Source organism: Camelina sativa, chromosome 14 (assembly GCF_000633955.1).
Source record: "Camelina sativa cultivar DH55 chromosome 14, Cs, whole genome shotgun sequence".
NCBI lineage: Eukaryota > Viridiplantae > Streptophyta > Magnoliopsida > Brassicales > Brassicaceae > Camelina > Camelina sativa.
Window position 1 is genome coordinate 24,126,839 of NC_025698.1, and position 15,567 is coordinate 24,142,405.

General features: G+C 33.9%; 2 protein-coding genes, 1 non-coding gene and 1 pseudogene across 3 annotated transcripts in view; 3 read left to right on the forward strand and 1 right to left on the reverse strand.

The window, feature by feature from the left end:
- Positions 1–1,514, reverse strand: part of LOC104742310 (probable protein phosphatase 2C 13) — a 4,233-nt gene extending 2,719 nt beyond the window's left edge. The window contains exons 1-2 of the mRNA XM_010463302.2: positions 1,116–1,514; positions 49–641 (exon numbers count right to left, since the gene is read on the reverse strand). Coding sequence (XP_010461604.1) covers positions 49–641; positions 1,116–1,286 — 764 coding nt within the window. The 5' untranslated portion in view covers positions 1,287–1,514. The remainder of the gene's footprint in view (positions 1–48; positions 642–1,115) is intronic.
- LOC104742311 (ATP-dependent DNA helicase 2 subunit KU80) lies at positions 3,641–7,383 on the forward strand. Its single transcript, XM_010463304.2, has 12 exons — positions 3,641–3,749; positions 4,134–4,226; positions 4,305–4,356; positions 4,566–4,697; positions 4,785–5,188; positions 5,343–5,629; positions 5,730–5,925; positions 6,009–6,215; positions 6,302–6,469; positions 6,554–6,847; positions 6,944–7,074; positions 7,173–7,383. Exons 1-12 carry the CDS (start codon positions 3,735–3,737, stop codon positions 7,237–7,239), a joined length of 2,046 nt encoding a protein of 681 aa, XP_010461606.1. The 5' UTR covers positions 3,641–3,734; the 3' UTR covers positions 7,240–7,383.
- Positions 7,677–8,936, forward strand: LOC109128859 (annotated as a pseudogene).
- TRNAK-CUU lies at positions 15,442–15,514 on the forward strand. Its single transcript has one exon. It is a non-coding gene; the product is annotated as a tRNA-Lys (tRNA).

Consider the following 15,567-nt stretch of genomic DNA (forward strand, 5'->3'; position numbering starts at 1 on the left):
GAGGACTTAGTGAAAGGATTCTTCAGCTCCCAATCCCCAATGGCACGGGTGACAGCAAGGACCCCGTTGAGGTATCCGTCCTCAAAGTATCCTCCTAAATCCTCAATCCGCTTTCGTTCTGGCTCATATGTTGATCTGTGATCGAAAGACATATCAACAGCAACTCCTCTTCTACATAACACTGCGCGGCAATCTCCAGCATTAGCAACCAAAAGATGTCGTCCAATTATGAGAGCGGTCAAAGCAGTTGTCCCACAAGAACCACTGACAATGCTTTCATCAGCCATGGCAAGATCAGCCAAAGCAAAAGCCTTTCGGTGAGAATTCTCCAGCTCTTCTAAGAAAAAAGCGTCCACAATGGAGGGCATCTCCGGAAACGCAGCATCTTGAAAAAACAATCTTGTCAAGTTCTCCTTCATGTAAACTGCTGCCTCAGGCCCACCATGGCCATCAAACACACCATAAAAAGCACTTGGTAACGAGAAGTTGAAGGATCCAAGATGAGCTGACAAGTCGTCAATGCAAACGTGTTCATCCTCCATGGTTTCTCGGCTTCGAATGTCAGCAAAGCTCCCAGATCGTATAGCTGGGATAAACTCACTAGTTGAATCTTCAATAGTAGTAGTCACACAACTCATGCCCTGTTACAACAAAAGTACATTAGTTTAACATAACCGTTCATAGATCAGATAAAACAGTAAACTTTGCAAAAAAAAAAAGATAAACAGAACAACCAGAACAGAGCAAGATCAACATTTTAAAAGCGCATTAAAGTCGTTCCTTCATCAATATTAAAACTAATCTATGAACACCTATACCTAACAGTCTTCGCAATATAACAAAAGGCATAACTTTTTCCCTTAAAAAACACCAAACTAACTTGCATTGTCTACATGATTCTTCGTGAACAGAGCAAGCCAGATTCAACATCGATATGCTTACAGAGGAAACAAACAAAAAACCTAAATCTAACCCACCAAAAAAGACTCAATTTTGAGGATGAAGAATCAACAATAATCTGATCCCACTTGCAATTTAATGGATAATTTCCAAAAAAATTGGAAACCCAATTAAGAGATTCAGATGAAGAACCCTAAAAAAAAAAAAAGACATACCGATCCAAATCGAGGCGTTTCAGCAGAACCGGAAATCTCAGCACGAACAGAGTCAGAAACTCGAACTTCGTCGATCTGATAATTATTCTGATCTTTGGGAGCGGAGATATGGCACTTAACGTCAAGAACCCTGATCTCAGCTTCAGCAACCATCGTTTGACTCAGAATCATGATGACTTATATAAATCAAATGTCGAGCAGATCCGATTGAGAATTCTACACACCGAAAGGTACAAGAAAGAGAAGAATCGAAGAAGAATAAATATAAAATCCACGAAATTTGGGAGGTAAGAAGAAGAGGTGCTTTGCTTGAACGCAATTGAGAAATTCGCCTAAAAGAATAAAGAAGAAGAAGACAGGGGAAAAATAACAAATACAAAAAGAGAAATTAGGGTTTGGTTTCTGTGTTGGGTGTTTATTTGCATTTGACCCCCCATGCCTTCCTATATTAAATGTATTAGTAAAATAATAGTATATTATAAAATAAATAAATAAAAAACAAAAAAAAAAACTCTTTTAAATATTTATTTTAGAAAAGTAAAAAGAATTCTTTAACTTTTTTATTTATTTTAAATCCCAACTTCCATATGGGACAAACAAAATAAAATAGTATTAATGATAATAATAGAGGTCCAAAATGCAATAAATTCTTATATATTCTTTGTGATCTTTATTCTTATCTTCTTCTTCTTCTTTTTTTCTAAATTATATAAAAATTCGTAGGTTTGGAAATTCCTAAAAATCTAAACGGGACATATAAGTATAAGATTATCATGTTTTAAAGCTTAATTTTTTAAAAAAAAATCATTGTTATACTTATTATTTTCTCTATATAATGGTTTTTTTGTTTCATGTTTCTTATCTTTAAATTTTAGAAATTGTAAGAAAAATAAATAAATTGTAATATAATCTACATGTTTGTCTTTTTATAATTTGAAAGTTGACAAACAAAACAATCCAACTGTTTATGTATGTTTTGCATATTTGAAGAAAAGTCTGAATTTGACAGCTATATACAAATATTTACAATTATTATTGGTGTAAGAAGCAACAACCATGCGTGTGTGGTGGCGCGAGGTTGAATCTTTTAATCTTGGGCGTAACTTTGCTCATTTAATCTGAACAGTGTGGTACATACTAATATTAAAGAAGACAAACTTAATTGAATGACATGGTGTTTGTGGAATAATTTTCTGATAATTTCTTGATATATTCTTCTTTCCTTTTTGTTTCCATCTTTCCTTTTCTTTTTTAACCTTCAAATCAATTTTTAATAATGAACAGAAAAATTCAAAATGCACATAAGGTGACTTAGATGAAAGCTAGATATGTCCAACATTAAGATAGTTATTTAAGGTAAACTCGAATAAAAAAGCATTCTCACTTGAGATGAAAACATTCTTTTGCAACTGCATCCGCTATTATTATGTAACCAAGCCACTTAATTACGACCATTATGGCATAATGATTATGCACGATGTACGATACGATCGAGATCTTGAAATTAAAACTTTTTTCTTTGCGTTATAAAGTTTAATTTCCACTGACCATTATTCAAACGGAATGGTAACTTTTGTAAGCCCTTTTGCTGAACGCCTGAACCTGAACCTACGTCGAAGCAAGTCTACATATCGGAGCTGATGGTGAAGGGATCCTCATGGTTTTCTTTTCTTGATGATGTGGGGACAAGGTGGGATGGTAAGATGATGACTTTGGGTTTGGTGATATCGTCTCCCATAGCACACACGTGATAGGAAGTTATTTCGACTATACATCTTCAGCTATACCTTTTTCCTCAAGATAACTATACTTCAAAGGACTGCATTATTTGACTATAAGAAAATGGTGAAATATATATCTCCTACCAAACAATATAAAAGATTCTATCAAACGATTCAAGAAAGAAAGTTCCTACGATCTACACATATAGTTTAAGGGATAATACCTAGGAGTTTTCTTTTAATACAGCGGAAATATCCATAGTAACTGTGAATGGTAGCCACTTTTGGAGAAAAAGACTGATTAAAAAATGAAAATTTGATTATTCATCTCTTTCCTTTGCTTTCATCTCATATGAGATGAATAATGAGGAGAAAAAGAAAAAAAAAGTTTTCTTCCACTTTACATGAGAAGAACAAGATAAAAACTGTTCATCTCTATTTTTTTTCATCTCATTTATTTCATGGGTAAACTATTCACATGTAAATATCATTTACATGAGTATCTCTTTTTTTTTTTAATTATTCATACTTTAGTTATTTATCGGTCAGCCGTAAATTTTCCTAAAATGACACAACAAATGAACAAAATATATCTTTAATTTTATTGTGGTATATACAAATAAATTAACTATATAATACATTATTCTTCTATTTCTCATAAATCATTTGTCATCAAGTTTTTCTAAAAAAAACCAAAAACAAAAATTAAATGTAAAATAAAATTAGGTTTTATGGACGTCTTGTATATTTAAGCCCAATGGGCCTATATCATTTTAAGAATCAGTCAGTGAAAAAGAACGAGAGAGATCCTTCGTCTTCTCCAAATCATCTTTCTTTCGTCTCCTTCTTCTTCGACCTTCGTCTTCACTTTCGTCTTCCAGTACAAGTTGTGTAGTCAATGGCTCGAAATCGGGTAAAATTTGCTCGTTTTTTTTTACTTCCTTACATTTCAAACTTCGTGATTTTGACTAAGGTGTCTTCAGAAATCAATTCATGAATAATTTCATGTTATCTGTTTGTTTCCATTGATGTTTCTTTTTTTCCCGCTTAGTTCCATGCATGTTTTTTTCTCCATTCCTGCATACTTTTTCTGGTATTGCTAGTTTACTTGAGTTTGATTTCGTTTTATGCATCTTGTAGTGATAATTACCATTTAAACATTAGCCTAGTGTTCTTCTTGTTTACTGTTGATATCTCGTTTATTCATTCTATGAACTGCTCTTGAAGTGATCTCTTGGGTTTGATTTGAATATTCTTATTCGGGAATTATACTGATTCCATGTGTTCTTCGAAGCAGGAAGGGTTAGTTTTGTTGATCGATGTTGGTCCAGCGATGCATAGTGTTCTCCCTGATGTTGAAAAGGCATGTTCTTTGCTACTACAGAAGAAGGTATTGGATATCTTTCTTCTTCTCTTCTCAGTTTCAGCCTTCTTCTTTTGGATTTTTCATATTTGGTTTTGGTTGCAGTTGATTTACAACAAGTATGATGAAGTTGGAATTGTTGTATTTGGAACTGAAGGTCTTTCTCTGTTTCTTCTTCTTCTTACTGGTTCAATCTTTTTATCCACAAGTTGTATTATCGATACTCTTTTCTTTCCTGAGGCATGCAGTTTGATTTTGAGTAGTGGATTAGTTATCTATCCTCTTTAGTAGCAGAATGGTTGATGTGGCTCTTTATCGCCTATTCGTTGTACTTCGAAAATAATGTGTTTCATGTGACCTCTGCAGAAACTGGAAACGAGCTTGCTAGGGAAATAGGTGGATATGAGCATGTTACGGTTTTAAGGAATATAAGAGTTGTTGATGAAGTCGTGGCTGAGCATGTAAAGCAGCTACCTCGAGGAACCGTAGCTGGCGACTGTATCCTGCTTGCTAGTTTACTGCTAAATTTGCTGTTTTTGCCATTTTTGTTTTGTTTAGTTTCATTGGTTCTTTGACTGGCTTCAGTTCTTGATGCTGTGATTGTTGGGATGGATATGCTTATAAAGATGTATAGTGGTGGGCAAAAGGGGAAAAAACGGATGTGTCTCATCACGAATGCTGCTTGTCCTACCAAAGATCCATTTGAAGGGACGAAAGATGATCAAGTCAGCACTATCGCTACGAAAATGGCTGCAGAGGGTATAAAGATGGAAAGCATTGTCATGAGGTCCAATTTAATTGGTGATGCTCATGAGAAAGTGATTGAGGAGAATGATCATTTGTTGAATTTGTTCTCCAGCAACGCCATTGCAAAAACAGTGAATGTTGAGAGTCCACTCTCACTGCTAGGTTCCTTAAAGACCCGAAGGGTTGCTCCAGTTACTTTGTTCAGGGGCGACCTTGAAATTAACCCAACAATGAAGATTAAGGTAAGTTTTTTTGTTGTTGTTTCTTTTGCTTGTTGTGTAGTGTTTATAGATATCATCCAACTTGCTGTTCTTTGGTGTTATTCAATACTTAAGTTCATTCAAGTTTATATAACTGTTCATAAATATCTCTGAGAATAAAAATCTGAATTTTTAGGTGTGGGTTTATAAGAAAGTGGCTGAAGAGAGACTTCCCACTCTACAATTGTATTCTGACAAAGCGCCTCCAACTGACAAGTTTGCGAAACATGAAGTGAAAATTGATTATGATTACAAAGTTACTGCAGAATCTACTCAGGTTATTGCTCCAGAAGAAAGGGTCAAGGGCTTTCGCTATGGACCTCAAGTTATTCCTATATCACCAGATGAGATAGAAACACTCAAGTTCAAAACTGACAAAGGCATGAAGCTTTTGGGATTTACTGAGGCATCAAACATACTGCGGTAAGCATAAACACATATATCTATGTTTACTTGTAAACTCTTAATTGTTCAAAGTTTAAGAGAAAGTTGTTTTAATGTTTTGATCTGCATGTCAATGAAGACATTATTATATGAAAGACGTGAATATAGTTGTTCCTGACCCGAACAAAGAAAAATCTGTTCTTGCGGTCTCAGCCATTGCAAGAGAAATGAAGGAAACAAACAAGGTAGCAATTGTACGTTGTGTCTGGAGAAATGGACAAGGCAATGTGGTTGTTGGCGTCCTGACTCCAAATGTTTCTGAAAGAGAAGACACCGTAAGTTTGATAGTTTTCACTGCTCAGAGGAATACTTCTATTTGAAGCTGATTATTTTAATGATCATTTTACCTTTTTTGCAGCCTGATTCATTTTACTTCAATGTGCTACCTTTCGCCGAAGATGTCCGCGAGTTTCCATTTCCTTCTTTCAACAAACTTCCGGCATCATGGAAGCCAGATGAACAACAGCAAGCAGTAGCAGATAATTTGGTTAAGATGCTTGACCTTGCACCTTCTGCTAAAGAGGAAGTACTACTGCCTGATCTTACTCCTAACCCGGTTTTGCAGGTAATTCCAGTTTTGTTATGCTTTTGACTATGCATAATTGTTGCAGGTTAATCTTTTCAACTCATATCGATGAAATATTTTATCAGCGGTTTTATGAATACCTTGAGCTGAAATCAAAATTCACGGATGCTGCTTTACCTCCAATGGATGAAACATTCAAGAGAATTATGGAGCAGGATCCTGAACTCTCTTCCAACAATAAATCCATAATGGATGCCTTTCGTGGAAGTTTTGAAGTCAAGGAGAATCCGAAGGTATGTTTTTTCCTGAATCATCAGCTTTCAGAAGGGAGCCTGAATTATCTCATTCTTAATTCTTTGACATGACTTTCAATGCAGTTGAAGAAGGCTTCTAAGAGATTGTTACGGGATAAACCATCGGGTTCAGATGATGAAGACAATCGCATGATTACTTATGATGCCAATGAGAACAAAATTGATATAGTCGGAGATACAAACCCAATTCAAGATTTTGAAGCCATGATATCCCGCAGAGATAACCATGATTGGGCCACTAAAGCAATCACACAAATGAAAAACCGAATAGTGAAGCTCGTCGAAAATTGTACTGATGAGGGTGACAAAGCATTGGAATGTGTGCTCGCTCTTCGTAAAGGCTGCGTCTTGGAGCAGGTCACATCTCTTTTCTCTATCCCAACTTGTTTATTTGCTCTCAAAACCTTTTTCAAGTTCTGTTTTTCATGTAGTCTTCTTTACATATATGAGCAGGAACCAAAGCAATTCAATGAGTTTTTGAACCATCTGTTCGAGTTATGCCAAGAAAGAAAACTACCACATTTTCTCAAACATTTCACGTCAAAGAAGATCACATTGATTCCCAAATCCGAAGCGCCAGACAGGTTTTTTTAATAGACACACAATCTTCAAATTTGGATAAATGTGTTTAATGACTAAACTGGTCTGATGAATGTTTTGTTGGTCATTTGCATTTGAGCAGTGATGTGGTAGACGAGAACGCAGGGGATTATTTCACCGTTAAACAAGAGCCAATGCTGGAGAGCTAACAAAGTCTTCGCTACTACAACTAACACTGATCTGTTTAGTAGATTATCCAAAACGGCGCCGGTTTATCTCTGACCTTTTCCTGTTTAAAGAACTCAGCCAAATCTTTTGATATCAATAACTCAGGCAAATTTGTTTACTATCCATCCATAATTAGTTTCAGGAACGGAATTCTATTGAAAAATAGGAATCTTAAACTTTATTTTCCTTAACTAACTAAAAAAACTAATCTCAAAAACAAAAACAAATTGACAGATACGCATGAGATAGTTTCGTAGTTAAAACCTTTATATAATAAGATTTCCTTAATATATTATTTGAAAAATAGTTATAATAATTTCATTCCTATTACAATACCTATTCTATCCATATTGTAAATCCTACATTAATACATCCCTAACTAAATATATCTGAAGGGAAGCAAAACAAGTCGTGAGAGATCAGATCAGATACTTTATAACAGAGAAGAAAGAAGAAGTAACGAATTAGGGTTTCGATCAAAAAGATGGAGCAAAGAGAAGAAGAGACGAACGAAAATACGCAGAGAAAAAGACGTAAAACTTCATCGCCGTCGTTCACACCTGTCGATGTAACCTCAGAGATATTCTTACGGCTGCCAGCGAAGTCCGTCGTGAGGTTTCGTTCTGTTTCGAAGCTTTGGTCATCAATCACCACCGCTCCGTATTTCAATTTTCACCAACTCGTTCGAGACTCGACCTAATCTTTTGTTCTTCTTCAAAGAAGATAACAGGTTCTTCGTTGTCACGATCCCTCAACAGAATCGGATTCCCAAAGAGTCTTATTCGTATTCCTCTTCTCAGATTCTTGATAGTTACTATACAACCTATCCAAAAAGTGTTTGCTTCACCATCAAAACCGAGTCCGTCCACGGTTTGATCTGCTTTCAGAGAGGGACAAAACCTATACTTTGGAACCCTACTATGAGAAAGTTTTTGCCTTTACCCAAACCGGACACGAGTTGGGAGACTTTGACAACCTTTTTAGGGTACGATCCAGTCGAAGGTAAACTCAAACTTGTGTCCATGCAGTCTGATAAATTATCTGATGAGTGTAGGGTTTAACAGTGGAATCAGTTGAAAAATCATGGAGAACAGTCAAAAACAACTACAAACATCGCCCTTGTCGTGGGAACCGCAAAGACAATTACGGACCATGCAGATGCATCAACGGTGTTTTATACTATCGAGCTGAGATTGGTCCTAATAAGTTTATAATGAGCTTTGATGTAAACTCTGAAAAGTTTCATAAGATAACATTACCATGGGGAGGTGGGGTTGCGCCTACGATGATGGTATCTTATAAAGGGAAGTTAGCTTATCTTGGTTGTTATTCCTATCAGATCAAGAATAGTCTTCTTATGTGGGTTTTAGAGGATGCAGAGAAGAGTGAATGGTCGAGTCATAGCTTTTTACCTATTTCTCACTATGATCGTGGTGCGGAGAACAACTTCAAGCTTATAGGTACCACTAATGATGGTGAACTGATTTACGTACCGAACACGGTGTTTGAGTCTTTTGATGTTGTATATATCGATCCAGTGAGGGTGACGTTTAGAAGAGTCAAATACAAAGGAGTTGCAGATAAAGACTTTAGACGACGCAATGGACTTGGAGATGACAAAGCTTTCCGTGGAGTCCAATATTCACCCAATCACATTGAAACCCTCATGTCTCTGTGATTCTTTGTCTTGGGTTAATTTCTTCTTATTTTTTATATATGCAACTTTTGATTTTATTTGTTTTAAATCTTTTAATTATGTATTTAGTCTTTGCAATCTAGTTGAAGTCTTCGCGATTTTTTAAAATTTTATGATTATATATATATATATATATATATAGGAATTTTTATTAATAATGCCATTTTCATTCAAAAATTTCTCCCAAATGCCAGTTTTTTGTTCTCTCATCAAAAATGCCAGTTTTGTGGAGTAAGCAGAGAATGAAAAGACTAATGTACCCTTGAACTAAAGAAAGAGATGATTTAAGGAAAAAAATTGGAGGAGTGGTGAATTTTGCGGCACAAAAAGTCACATATGTTGAACTTATGGTGGACCAGATCCAACGCTCAATCATGTTTAGTCCATCTCCAATTTGTCCTTTGACCTCTAAAGTTGACCAAATCTGCTTGGTTTGACTCTACTTGTCCATCACTAGGTCTGATTACGCATGTACCGATCTTATTATGCCTCTAGTGGACCAGATTTACTGTCCGAAAAGTTTTGTCCACCACATTTATGTTCTTCGTTTTTTAGTAGACAATATCCGCTTGGTTGACAACATTTGTCTATCCCAATTATGTCATTCGCTGTCATAATGGACCATACCGCTTGGTTGATGATACTTGTCCATCAGTAACATGAAACCATTTTCTCCACCCTGCAGGCTTTCTGCCGCAAACCAATCTTATTGTGCCTCCGGTGGACCAGATTAAACGTCCGAACAGGTTAGTGGACAACATTATGTCCTTCCGTCTCCTTAGTGGACCAGATCTGCTTGGTTGACAATATTTGTCCGTCAATAACTTTAACTTGGTCCACCTCTACAGGTGAGGCACAAAAAGAATCGTACAACCAACCAGCGGATAAACAAGTTATTTACCAATGCAAGCTGTCATCCTCAACCAAGTGAGGTGAATATTATAGAACACTAGGGAGGTTCGCAACACCGCCGTACAGAGCGACTGAGATGGAAGAAGATGAGTATAGAGGTTCATAGCACCACCATAGAGAGCCACTGAGAAGGAAGAAGATGAGTATGGAGGATCGCAACACCGCTGTGTATGGCAACTGAGATGGAAGAAGAGGAGAAGTCTTGAGCTAGAATAAGAGATCTAGGACTTGACAAAAAAAAAGAGATCTGAAAAAAAAAAAGTTTGCGTTTCAACTCTGAGAAAAGAAAGCTAAAATAAATGAATTAGTTTTAGGTTAAAAGAAATAAGGATATAATAGTATTTTAGATGTAGGCTTGTGGAAGACGGGAAAAGGTTTTAGGAGAAATGACATTGGAGAAAATCTTTGGTACTATGTATAGCAGAACTAATAATTTTCTCATATATATATATATATATATATATCCTTTTTTTCCCGATTAATAAGGTTATTTAATTTTTTGATCTATATAATTTACAAAACATGAATGCACATAGAAACATTTAGGCGTATTTTATACCTTCTTTATTTTTTAGGAACACAACGTGTTTGACTCTTCTAAAAGTGTCTTTCTCATTGGATCAATATAACATCAAAGATTTTGGTACGTAAAATCAATTCACCATCATTAGTGATACCTACTAGCTTGAAATTGTTCTCTGAGTCTCCATCATAGATGCATCGTCTGCATGGTCTATATGTAAGTGTGCGTTTGCCAGAGAGCAAGGGCTATGCTTGTAGTTGGTTTTGACCGTTCTCCATGATTAATTATATTATTGATCTGATTCGTTCCAATGTTAAAAAAACGACACTCATCCTCCTAAGATTTACCATACGGCATGCACACTACATTGTGTTTACCTTCGAATGGAAAATGCAGATGCATCAATGGTTTTTTATATTATCAAGCTATTATCTTTCTCACTATGATAAGGGTTCGGAAAACCTTTTCAAACTAATAAGTATCGCTAATGATGGTGAACTGATTTATGTACCAAATGGGCGGTGCTAGAATCTTTTCATGTTATAGATATGGATCCAATGAGAAAGATGTTCCGAAAAGTCAAATATAGAGGAATATGAGATAAATATTTTAGAAAAAGCAATGGACTTGGAGACAAACCTCTGCGTAGGCTTCAATTTTACCCCAATCACATTTGAAACTCTCATGTCTTTGTAATTCTTTTTCTTCTCATGTCTTTGTAGTTCTTTTTCTTTGTAATTCATATATATCATGGTAAAAAATCCTAAAAATCATACATATGACTTGCCATTTCGGTTTTAGTTAAGCACAATTATGGGTTGTACACTTGTACTATTCAAAGTATCTTATCTTTCTACTCTCTGTCCATATCATCAGCGGATCCTGTTGGTGCGGGATTTAGCACCCACGACATACTAACCTAAACCGAAGGTAAACCGAGTAATTTTGTACATCAACTAAACCGGGGACCCCCTCCCCCCCCTTTTGGGCTAGCTAAACGGACCTATAAGCAGAAGCCCGGCGAAGTCACTTGAACGACCTCCGAGACCGCCCCCTAAGCCCGACCTGATCATCAGAATAGGAAATTTACCATATTTGAAGATCAGAGATTTAAGGAAAATAGACTTATCTTGTAATCAATGCATTCATATAAATAGAGAGATATCCTCTCCTTGTAAAGGATCCAGCAATTAATACAAAAGCCCTAATTCTTCATTGTTCTTGAGAAAAACCCTAACTTCTTCCTCAAGAGATCATAACCCCTCTTTATTTTCTAGCTTTAATCCAGTTTTTAGAGAGAGATCTTAAATGAATTTCTTCCCCACTCAAACAAATTCATTGTGTGAATTCTAGATTCAACATATCCCGTAGCCTCTTAGTCTCTGGATGAGGATTATCCGTCTTCAGTATATATATATATATCTATAGTTGTGATAACAAAGTCCAATCATATAAGCCTATGACGGAGAACATAATTTAGATGAATTTTTATACCCTTAATTCTCTGGTCATAAATCCCTTATATATTAATAGAGAAACAGTCTTTTGAAAAAGCTGATATGTTGCCGCCAGAGAGCTCGAGACATATTCAGCAAAAAAACCCTTAAATAACGGAATAATTATTATTAATTATATATGTCATCAATTCTCACACAAATTTATATATCACATATTAAAACTAATTAAATAATTATATACTATTTTAAGTCAAAATTTCACTAAAATTTACTTACAAATATACAAGTCAAAGTTATATTATTTTTAAGAAATCAATATAAAATATATATATATATATATATATAGATATATATATATATATATATATATATTACCCCTGAATTATCTCCAACTCATTAAAGGAAACATAATTTACTTACAATAACCCTAAAAAAACCCTAAAATAACTCTAAAATATATATATATATATATATATATATATATATATATATATATTACCCCTGAATTATCTCCAACTCATTACCCCTAAAATAACCCTTATATATATTACCCCTTATCATTCCTACAATAACCCTAAAATTTACTTACAAATATACAAGTTAAAGTTATATTATTTTTAAGAAATCAATATAAAATATTGATTTTTTAAAATCAATATAAGTAAAATATTCTAACAACGTTGTAAAAACATATAAAGTTAATAAAAATAAAGAACATATAACTTATTAAACATATAACGTATTAACAAAATCATATAAAAATGTTATTTCTACCAAAAAAATTATAAAAAATGTCATAAAAGGAAACTTAATTCCCAAGCTTTCACTAGTTATTACAATTGATTATAAATATATATATATATATATATATTACCCCTGAATTATCTCCAACTCATTAAAGGAAACTTAATTCCCAATAAATATAGATTTATTCATAAATAAAATAAAAATGACAACAAATTATGGGATATCATGATGTGTGATTATTTATATATATCTAAGTATGTAAACTAATTACTCTCAACATTTAGTGTGATTATTCATTAAAAATGGAAATATTGATAACCGAATAGGAATATATGTTTTAATTGCACATTAATCTATGCTATTAAAAAGGAATGAGACAATAACCCTTATCATTATAGATAAACTCAGTACCCAAAAAAAATCATAATATATTTAAAATGAGTGATTATTAGATTATGAAAAATTGTTATAATTACTCGATTAACCATAAATAGAAAAACTTTGATTTTTAAAGAACACAAAAATATATATTTCCATAAATTGTAATATTTTATAAATATTTTCTTTACCAAGTTCACATAACTCTCGGGTGAAATGTATTCTTACACGAATACGTTGATTTTGAAATTTCATTAATTTTTTAATAATAGTTTTTTTGGTAATAATCTGTTATTTATAGAAAATATTAACAAACCGACTAACTCAAAAGATTTAAATAGCCTAATCACAAATATTAAATCAATAAATTAGATTATCTTCAGAAAATTTAGTTTAGATCTGATTGTTACTAACATATAATAAAATTAATTAATTAAACTACCGAGTAATTTAATATATGTTGTTATGGTTACATAAGAAACATGCAAAATTGTTATGATTACAAAATAAACCATAAGAGATATGAGTTTGATTTTTAAACCACACAAAATACATGCTGCAATAAATAATAACATATTATCAATATTTTCTCTTACACATTTAAAGATTTCACGGGTGAAACATATTTTTTACACGAAAAACGCAGCTTTGAATAAATAAATAAAAAACTTTAGTTACATGTTATGTTTGACACAAACAAATATTGGTTCTAAAATAATAATTTTACTTCTAATAATTTTCTTTAAATAGATTTATCCCGCACATAGTGCCGGCTATTACCTAGTAATCTTTATTTGTGATGTCATGTATAAATTTAATCATTGACTTATCATGTTAACACATCAACGTACAATCATAATACAACAACATATGCAACGGTTTGATGACGAAAGAAGCAAACACACAAAATACATAAATGAGACGGACACTATTGAATGGGAGAGGGTGCTGGGGAGGAATCGGAGGGAGGCATGGCGAAGACTGAAGAGTCGATCATGTCAGCAATTGCACCCCAAGATAAATCATCTTGTAAACGACTTATCTCTTTTCCACTTTTGAAGACTATGATGATCGACTTTGGCTATATTGTAAAGTCTCGCAAAGAATGAATTCTTCAAAACATCGGCTTTACGTAATGCATTTTGGTTACGATAGAATTCAGCCGCGTCAACCAGGCTACTGTCCATGGTAGCGCATGGTTCACCGCACAACGAGGACGTTACCGTAACCACTATAGGAACTTGAGTAGTGGTCAGAAGAATTTGCCATTCAACTTCGTCGTTACTCAACCATTTCACTTCCCCTACTTACACACATCGAATATAATCAATGATGGATCATCAAACAAAGAGATAAAAAATTCTGTTAGGAATTCTGTTAGGAGTAGTAATTTAACTCTGATATATATATATATATATATTAATGTACGAGATAGTGATAGATTTGAAGGAAACCTTAATAGTGAAATAGTTTTTCTCATTTTATTCATTAGCCTTTAGGCTTATATTTATACAATGTCATATCTTGTCTAACAAGTTTTTTACATATTCAATAATAGTAAATCTATTTATTTGACAATAAAAAAATATTATACAAATGTTAACTTTCCATTTAACTCGATCTCGTAATCTTTGAGATCTCCTAACACCCTCCACATATAAGATTGGACCATCTTCAAAGCATCTTCACGGTTTCATACTCATTGTAGAGTCATCAATGGCGTTTAAACCTCGCCATAAGGTCATCAATTCGGTAGAGAATACTGTAGTAGTTGTGTATCTCCATCACCTTATGTCACTATGTGAACTGAACGAACTCATCAATTGGTTCATGCTCAAGTTCACAGCGACACCATGTCAGATAGTTATTTATACCTTGACTAAAGCCACTACCCACCAAGTATATGAGCATTACAACCAAACCGTACAAAAACTTTTTCTCCATTGATCGATCTTAAATTTACCTTTCTCTCTCGTTTTCTTAAGACGTGTGTGTTGTGTAACCTGGTCGATTTGTTGTCTCGTTTTATAAGCTTCAACAAGGACAATGGTTTTACAATTGAACAATTATTAATGTCAACACCATCCCTCTTCGTACTTTACTTAATTAGCTGTCTATATATACTTAAATTTTATACTCCTAACTTGACATTCATGATATTTTTCTCATATCAAAAGTCAATGGTTACATGCAATGAGGTATTTTAATAACATTACAAGAATATTATATTTGTAAAAGATCTAAACATGGATTTTGAAATACTCGTTTTTTTATTGGAATTATTTTATACAATTCCTATACCATCATATTTGCAAGGAATGTCACTAAAATAAAAATATATATGTTTGGAGATCGTGCAGATGCCTTGATCGAGTTTAAAGGGAACTCAATATTTGTGTTTATCTTCTTAGGGTTTGTTAAATACGTTAACACGTATTAATTTCTATATAAACCACATCACCAACAACAAGCCCGTCTAGCTCAGTTGGTAGAGCGCAAGGCTCTTAACATTGTGGTCGTGGGTTCGAGCCCCACGGTGGGCGTTACATTAGAAGATAAAAAGGGACGTTTGTAATCAATAACTTCAGATTCTGTG

What these genes read in the sequence shown, in the direction of transcription:
- LOC104742311 (XM_010463304.2), top strand. An exon ending in TTTCTGAAAGAGAAGACACC is followed by an intron (nt 5,926 to 6,008) that starts GTAAGTTTGATA and finishes CCTTTTTTGCAG; the next exon opens with CCTGATTCATTTTACTTCAA. An exon ending in AAGGCTGCGTCTTGGAGCAG is followed by an intron (nt 6,848 to 6,943) that starts GTCACATCTCTT and finishes ATATATGAGCAG; the next exon opens with GAACCAAAGCAATTCAATGA.